Source organism: Octopus bimaculoides, chromosome 3 (assembly GCF_046866305.1).
Source record: "Octopus bimaculoides isolate indiv1 chromosome 3, ASM4686630v1, whole genome shotgun sequence".
Classification (NCBI taxonomy): Eukaryota; Metazoa; Mollusca; class Cephalopoda; order Octopoda; family Octopodidae; genus Octopus; species Octopus bimaculoides.
The window spans coordinates 82,056,547-82,065,776 of NC_142930.1; the positions used below are offsets into that span (position 1 = coordinate 82,056,547).

At 35.0% G+C, this 9,230-nt stretch overlaps 1 protein-coding gene across 2 annotated transcripts in view; it reads left to right on the forward strand.

Moving 5' to 3' along the window:
- Positions 1-8,851, forward strand: part of LOC106869133 (cilia- and flagella-associated protein 410) — a 44,897-nt gene extending 36,046 nt beyond the window's left edge. The window contains exons 6-7 of one of the 2 annotated variants that reach the window (XM_014914708.3): positions 202-219; positions 6,612-8,851. In XM_014914708.3, the coding sequence (XP_014770194.1) occupies positions 202-219; positions 6,612-6,743 (150 nt within the window). In that variant the 3' untranslated portion in view covers positions 6,744-8,851. The remainder of the gene's footprint in view (positions 1-201; positions 220-6,611) is intronic. The other variant, XM_014914709.3, reaches the window with a different exon arrangement.
- Positions 8,852-9,230: the final 379 nt, after the last annotated feature.

Sequence of the window (9,230 nt, forward strand, 5' to 3'; positions counted from 1 at the left end):
TTGTAAATTTCATTAAAGAAAATTGGCAGCCTACAACCTCAAGTCAAAAGTTTATGAATGGAGCATTATTTAACATTTAATGTTATTTATTAAAAAAAATTACTCTGAAAGTTTTCTCATGCTAGTCAGCTATATGTACTGTTACTATGATGTAATGTTTATCCTTGTTTTTTTTTTTTTTACTTTAAATGTTAACTCTAGGATGAGGAATTTGACAAGGTTAGTAATTTCACTTATTTCATTGTAGTTAGTGATTTTTTTTTTGTGTCACTGTTGTCCTTTTATTTCACTTGGCTTCACTTGCTTCAAGCAACACAACAGAAACTATTTTGTGTTATTTAATCAATGTTAGGTAAATTTTATTTATGTTTCTTATGAAAAAAAATTTTTGTAAGTATATTTTTTTTCTATTTTTTTTTTTTTTTCATATAAAACTATATGATCACGAGTTACATCTAGATTAGCCTTACCTAAGTTTTGTTTTTGTTTTTTCACCCTTAATTTGGCTAAGTTTATGTGTGTGATTATTCTAATTATTATTTTAATTCTTTAACTCTATAATACTTATTAATAATTCTTGATACTTCAAATATTTCACTTTTACCTGAGGAAAACAACAAAACTGAAAGCTTGAACAAGCTCTAATGATACTCTCTAAATTTAAACATTACGAAATCGTCATGGCACCTGTGCCCAGCATCGCCTTCCTGGCACTTGTGCCGGATGGCACGTGTAAAGACATTCAAGCAAGATCGTTGCTAGTGTCACCGAACTGGCTCCTGTGCAGGTGACACGTAAAATACACCATTTTGAGCGTGGCCGTTGCCAGTGGCATGTAAAAGCACCCACTACACTCTTGGAGTGGTTGGCGTTAGGAAGGGCATCCAACTGTAGAAACTCTGCCAAATCAGATTGGAGCCTGGTGTAGCCACCTGGTTTTACCAGTCCTCAGTCAAATCGTCCAACCCATGCTAGCATGGAAAGCGGACGTTAAATGACGATGATGCAGGCAAGCAATTATAATACCTGAAAGTTGTTGCAGAATATAATTATTGATATTTGAATTAAATGTGTATAAGAAAATTTAATTTTTTACATTAGTGTATATTCTTTGTGTTGTGTGAGGACTGGCATGTCAAAGAATTGACTGAAAGTTTCCTCTGCGTGTCATAAAAGGTGACTAAAAGAGTTTGAGGTAGGATTTGCACTCCAAGCTTATAAAACCTTCACAAGCAATGACTGCCCAAACAAACACCTAAGTTGAAGGGTTGTCACTGAAGTGGTGATTCCTTTCTCCACCAGGAGTAGGGAACCACCAACAAATGGTGGATGCAGTAATGCACTGTTACTGTGCATGCCCCCTTTCTTCTACTGCTAATTATACTCTTAGCCATTGAACAAGCTAAAAATTAACAATTTATTCTGCATATTGATAATTTGAGTTATAGGGTTAAGATATATATCTAAAGTAACACCACCACCACTTTTTTTTAATTATTACTATTTTTGCTATCACAGTTAAGGCCATGCTGGAAACTGCCTCTTTGTAATTTTCTGGGAAAATAAGTTGGTCCCAGGAATGAAAAATTTATTGACCAGAACTGTTTATTCCTTTCCAGCATGACACATTCTTCATACAGCTATTGTATCACTTTCTCTCTGTTTCACAGCCTTTTTTTTTAAATCACCAGGTGGGGATGGGGGTCTGTCAAAGTGACCCTTTTTACTATTGGTTGCCTTTTCTACTGCTGGAGCAGGCAATCATTGGTGTCTTGCTTAGAAATGGTTAGTCATGTTTTTTTATGCTGGGGATCAATTGGACCCATCTGTAGAGTATGTCTCTCTTTGTATCTCAGTCCTTTGTGAATCCTAATGTAATACCTATCATCATCATCATTTATGTCAGTATTTATTTTATTCCTAATATTTTGATATCACTTCATCTGTAACATTTTTTTCTCATATTTAATCAACCTACTTTCCATCTCCCAATCTTCTTCCTAACCTAGCAAGTAGCTAATGCACCACAATGCTCTCACTAGCTCCATTTCCAGCTCTCTCTGTTAAGAGGCACAAGCACTTAAACACATGTACACACATGACGATAACTTCTGCCTACTAAACTCAATCACAAGGCTATAGCAGAAGATACTTGCCCAAGGTGCCACACAGTGGGACTGAACCTGAAACCTTGTGGCTAGGAAGCAAGCTTCCTAACCACACATACCTGCTAATTTTTGTTTTAGCAGAGATCTGATATTCACCACATTCACACTACTAAAGTTCTTTCTTATTTTCTGTCAGTTTGTTAGAGATTTCCACTGTATCTCCTATACTCTTCTTGTTTACACTGACAACACAGTAAGGAGTGCCAACACATTGAGAAGGGACATTTCTTCGATTCTTTTGGACTTATTTTACTTCACAGTATCTTTGTTTCAGTTTCACCTTCCCGCTAATAGTTTGTTAAGTTCACTTAAACACACTCTTAGTTTCTTTTTTCATGGTGCACCAATCTAGAATTTTTAGAATAAGTAAAGATTATCACACTCTGTAATGATATTCAGCTGGTTGACAATCAGAGATTCCTGGAGTTATACAGCACTGAAAACCTATGTGACTGTCTAGAACACTAAAATTAAGATAAAGGTGGTTGTGAGAATTTGTTGCCAGATTGGTTGGTAACTAGTGAAAGCACATGGCTAAGTGGTTAGGATATTCAGCTCACAATTGTAAAGTCATGAGTTCAATTCCCAGTAACATGTTGTATCCTTGAGCAAGACACTTTATTTCACATTGCTCCAATTCACTCAGCTGGCAAAAATGAGTCGCGCTTGTTTTTAAAGAGCTGGCCTTGTCACATTCTGTGTCATACTGAATCTCTCTGAGAACTACGTTAAGGGGTATGTGTGTCTGTTGAGTGCTCAGCCATTTGCACGTTAACTTAACGAGCAGGCTGTTTCATTGATCGGATCAATTGAAATTCTTGTTGTTGTAACTGATGAAGTACCAGTGGTGGTAGCCATTTTTTACTTTTAAAATTCTAGATTGGTGTATCATGAAAGAACACTGTTTTGAACTGGGCCCTTTGAAAAAGACACCAACCCATATGCACAGTATGTAATTTAGGATATTTATGATACATTAATATGATTCATATCAACTGTAATCATTTTAGCTTACCAATTCTTGTAATTATCTTATTGAAGACTTTGTATCTATACTGTGATTCCAAAGAAAATACATAGGTATAACTTCCAATGCATTCTATATGCTCAGAGGAGGATTTTGTTCTCATCACTTTAAGCTAATATAACCTTATTAGTTATACAGTAGTACTGCTGCTTACAGCAGTGAGACTTGATTGTATCTACTGGTGGCACTGCATAGGAACTATTTATTCTTTAACTAGAAATTTGATGGTTTGGTCATTCGTGTGTTTAGGCACAAGAGCCTCTAAAAGGATTTTGTTATTTTCAAAATTACTTATATATTTTATTTGTATAAACAAAAATAACAAGAAATGAATATTATAGTTTGAGGGCAACTAAAACTGTAGATTGTATACATGCTTAACCAGTATTGGCCTCGCTAATCCAATTGCATTCTTATTTCTTGTTCTTTGTTGTCTTACTGAGAAAATAAGCTTTTCTCTAACATAACTCATATTTTCATGCAATTGTATATATACCTTAATAACATTGATTTGTATCTGTAATATGTATGTGATGTGTGTATGCATCCATCTATCCTGTTTAAGAAATATCTGTTTATGTACATGTGTATGTTTCTCTACATGTGTATACATATTTATCAAAGAAACGCTCTACAGTACATCAGCTCTGTTCATGGACACTACATAACTAAAACTGTCAAACTTCCTACAAATACTAAATCTCAAACTTTTTAATTTTTTGTAGTAAACATGCATTTATTACATTGTTTACAGTGCATTCTAAAATACTAAACTTCTTCTTTTAAGAGGAGAAAAGACTTGTTCTCTGAACAGTTACTGACTCTCTGCAAATCAGTGGTACAGCTAACAAACATATAAATATTCTACTTAGAATATAATCATAAAAAGGAATTGGAAATGAAGCTGGCAGTTTGATAAACCTTCAATCACAAAAATGATATTACCATCTGCCTGCTCCTGTACCTTTAAACTGTTGTTGGTACTCCGTCGCTTACGATGTCGAGGTTTCCAGTTGATCCGATCAACGGAACAGCCTGCTCGTGAAATTAACGTGCAAGTGGCTGAGCACTCCACAGACACGTGTACCCTTAACATAGTTCTCGGGGATATAGCGTGACACAGTGTGACAAGGCTGACCCTTTGAATTACAGGCACAACAGAAACAGGAAGTAAGAGTGAGAGAAAGTTGTGGTGAAAGAGTACAGCAGGGTTCACCACCATCCCCTGCCGGAACCTCGTGGAGCTTTTAGGTGTTTTCGCTCAATAAACACTCACAACGCCCGGTCTGGGAATCGAAACCGCGATCCTATGACCGCGAGTCCGCTTGCCCTAACCACTGGGCCATTGCGCCTCTGCCTCTAAACTAACAAGTTGCATAAGAGAATGTAACCACTTCTTCTCCCCAACTATATTTATAGCTATCTTTCTTGTATTGACCTCATTTTAAAGATTTTGCTGAATCTTTTCTGTGGGAACTGAAATCTTCTCTTCTCTTCCTTCAAATTTTCCCCACATGCATGAATTTTCAGAAGTTCAAGTAGAGCATTAATTATATCAACATCAACAATTCAAGAGAGACTACAAAAGGTATGAGCATTGACTCACTTATTCAGACAAACTAATAACCCAAAATATAAGCTGATGAGTATAGTTATAGCTTCCTGCACTACACAGAGAAGAGTTATGAAAATTAATTGATTATGTTAGAAGACACATGAGTGGTTTAGAAACAGAAATAGAAGAATGACAGAAATATGATTGAAAGAAATTATGAATGAGTTAAGATTATATTGAGTAAACTATATTAAAGAATATCAAAAAATTATAGTGCTGTTTTGTTATGCAAAATTTTCACAAGAGTAGTGAATGTAAAAATCTCAAAACTTTAAATGGTAATGATTTGAAATACACTGTTAATAGTATGTAAAATATGTTAGATGCAAATTTATCTCTCCTGGCCCTCTAAATCAGCTTATGTCTACCTTTATTTCCTACACTTCCAAAAAACAAACTCAAAATTTTAAAGTACAGCATAAACAAATATGACACTATGCAAACTAAAAATAGGATTTACACAATCTGGAAACTATCACTAAGTAACATGTATAGTTAATCCTTTATACTGTATAAAATTCTTCTGCAAATCCAACAGGTATTGACCTTCATTTCCTCTGTTACCAAAGTCAAACAACTCTAAAGAAATAGACCTCATTATTGCTTACCTCTTAATTGCAGCTTTATTGCACTCTTAAATGATTATGTAGTGATTCCAAAAATTTCCCCCCACTGGTGACCTTTCTTCATTGTTGACATACAAATAGTTTTGTTCTTTCAAAATCAATTGCAAATCTAAAGCCTTTACACATGATATAAGATAAGATTTTCATGAAGTATGACAGATAAACTTCATAGATTCCATTCCTACAGGTTATACCAAGAACTAACTACCTAAATCTAATGTTTTCCCTACAAGCCATATCATTTCACTAGGGCTCACTGAATCCCTTCATTGATCAATCTTGGTGTCCCTACTTCCACGATCTGTCATCATCTATATTCTTTTCCCCTTCACCAATCAATCCTAACACCTCGTGTCAATCATTACCAACCCTGTCCACTTCAAAAAACAGAATGACCAACTTTCCATAACTTTCTCCTTTAAATTCAACCTCTTTTCAATAGTTTTGTTAAACAGTCTCTTCATACATCTTTCAGGAGATTCCAAAAATCTGATCATTTTTTTAATGACTCTAAAATGCAAATGTTGCTTATTTCTAGAAGAAACTGCATCAGACTGCAATTTCTCTTGAACAGCTTCCAGCCTCTCAACCTCTTGATGAATTAGCAAGCTGTGTACCACCTCTGCTCAAATTGACTCAATATGTTTGTCTCTGTCACATCTAAATGCAGTGGAAACTATGCTCAATCTCACACCCGCTGAGGCACTTGCCCTGTCCACGTTTTATTGACTGCAGAAACTCTTTCTGAATATCAACCACATTGACTTAGCAACTCCTCCTAGATGCTCTGTCTTCTCATCAGGATTTTCATCCACTATTTCATTCCTGGAGATTACTGACAAGTTCTCGTTATGGTATTCTTTAAATGCTATTCTCATTTTGCATAGCCTGCAGTTTTTGTTTCCTTGACTGTATTTAGAAGAAACTCATGAGGAATAAACTTTTCATTACCATTCATACTTTACACTTCCTTCTAACTCTTCAAATCCTCATCTAACCAAATTAGTTCCCCACTACTACCACCATCCAAGGACTGTTGGTGACACTCCTGAAACCCAACAATAAAGTATATTTTCAGATATTCAGCAGTCTTACAAAACAACTTGAAGGTAAGAAATATAAACTCTTTTAATTTGCTGATGAAATACAATTTGAAATGCTTGTTTCTCTTTCAGAACAATCATATCCTTCAAGCTGTCTTCGAACTTATCAAGGAATTGGATGAAAGTTCTTTAATGGAAATACAAAAAGACATTAGCTTTCGACTGCAAGCTATAAGGGCTTATAAAAACAAGATTAACAACTGATTGCATTTATTGTTTGATATGTTTATCAGAAAAGAAGCCTATTTTCCTGTATATTGTGTTGCTTAATTACCAAATACGGTGAATATTTTACTGTGTTATTGACTTGCAAATTGATTTGTGTCTCACCTATTTAATGTTATTTCAAAGGAACTTTGTTACATATTCTTTCTTATTAATTAGATGTGCTCATCTAATGCTATCTTGAAACTTTATTTATATGTTTTTAGGTTGTATTTTTTGCATTATTTTCTTACTCCAAGAAAATTATTTTTTTACCAGAAAAGCTTTAAAACTGATATTTTGAGTACATTTATTCAAAGACTTTCATACTCTTTTTTTGCATATATACTTTCAACTGGTTGGCATTTAAATTTTATATGATATATTATTTTTTGTCCAAATATATTGGAAAATGTATTGTTTTTAATTGAATGTGCTTCTCTGAACTGTCAGCATTAATTATTGCCCTCACCTGGTTATATATTCACTAAAGGAAAACTCCAAAACTCCAGTCTTTTTCTCACCTCCAATTCAATCCATTATTTAGTCATATCTGATTCCATTGGATTGGCTGACCACAGCTTAATTAGGGCAAATACACCTCACATTTTTATACCACACATCAATCCTCTAACTCAGGGGTCCCATGGTTAACTAGTCAGAGTTCCATCAGTTCTATGATGACTCTCCTTGTCAGTAAATGTATTTCACTGCTGACCTAGCTGAGACACCTGACGAAAAACATCCTTTTCCACAGCCCTCCCACAAGGCCTACAAGCCAGGCAAATTTCAAGGGTTCATTTACAGCTGTGTTACATGGAAACAGAATATTGCCTATGGTATGTAAGTAGCAGGTAGCACTCCTGCTGATAAACTCCCCCATTTTTGCTGGCCATTGTGCTTCTAGTTCCTCTCTACACAAAACAATTCTTCCCAAACTCTCTTTTCTTTCCTACTTTATCTGTCTCACATGTAAATGCCAATCCCACAATCATGTCAACTGTTTCATCTGTCTCACAACTTTGTAAATATAGTTACCAAGGGCAAAGATTCTTGCTTGTTCCAACACAAGGGATGATTGGTTCTGATAATGTCACTTGCTTTAGTCTCAGTGCACTCCGGAGCCAGCTCATGTAGTTACATCTTTCCTTTTATGCATATGTATCTATCCCATTCTGTCAAATTTTATGACAGTGTTATAGAACCTGTTCTAAGCAAGCATATCCTTCACTTGTAATGTAACAACTCCAGTCCTTTTCAACTGCCCAAACACAATTGTTACTCATATCAAGAAAATAGTAATGAACAACATACAACTAAAACCCTTGAGTTTACCACAAATTCTCATCCTCACTGTTTGATGATCTGTCATCATAACCTCACATATATAACATTGTAATTGAGAAAATATTTTGATCAGTTAGTGACTTTCTACAAAGCACAGGAGTTATCCCACTTTGGAAAATTGCTCACATTTTGGGGATAATGCTGCCGCTGCTGCCACTGCTGCATAAACAAACACCATTTATCATGAAAACAAGATCATTTGGTTAATTGACAAAGATTCACTCTCCAACATGCTACATCCTTTGACTCTCCAGCCTACAAGGGAGCTTCTACATGATTACTCAATCTGCTAGATACAACAACCTAAAAAGCCCTCCAAATTTCTCTACAATCTTAAAGGAAGGACACATTGGATAATGTAGTCCCAAGTTCCCTACACGTAAGAAAAAAACAAGATGGTCATAACTGGAATGCTTTTGATCATTGATCTGCTCAATTAGAATCCATTTGAAGGCTAAGCAACAACAAAAACTATTAGCTTACGAGCTTACAGACATACGGTTGTTCTTTCCACACCTTCCCAGTACATCCATGTCTCATTGATTCATCAGCCCTCCTTTGCCTCACACACCTTCAAACTCTGCTGTATCCAGTTGTATCTTCCTGAAACCATAACCCTCCAAAATCTAGTCCTTCTTACATTTTTGTAAAGGATGTCTGTGTTGTGAAGTTCATACTAAATATCGACTGCCTGGGAAGGTCTAACAAAGGTCATTGATATTGTCCTTCCTCCAGGGACTATAATAAATAAATAAATAAAACTTATGTTGTTCATGAATTTTTCTTTGACATAATATTTAGAAGTAGCTTTAAAACAACACAAGAAGAAATGGTGTTAGATATGCATGTATGTTTATATGTGTATGTTTGGACACACTTGTATGTATGAACACATAGGCTGAAGTTAATTCCATTAACCCTTCTGTTACTATATTTCTGTTGAAACATGACCTTTGGTTCAATTAATTTTGAAAATGATGAAGAATTTAGTAAAATACTTTTGTCATTATTAAGCTAGCCTTTGAAACATAAATGCACATGAAATCTTTTATAGTTTTAATTTAGATAACTTTATAACAGGAAGTTTATATCATAGAACCAAGGGTGGTTTCAGGTTAGTTGTTATCAAAAGGGTTATAT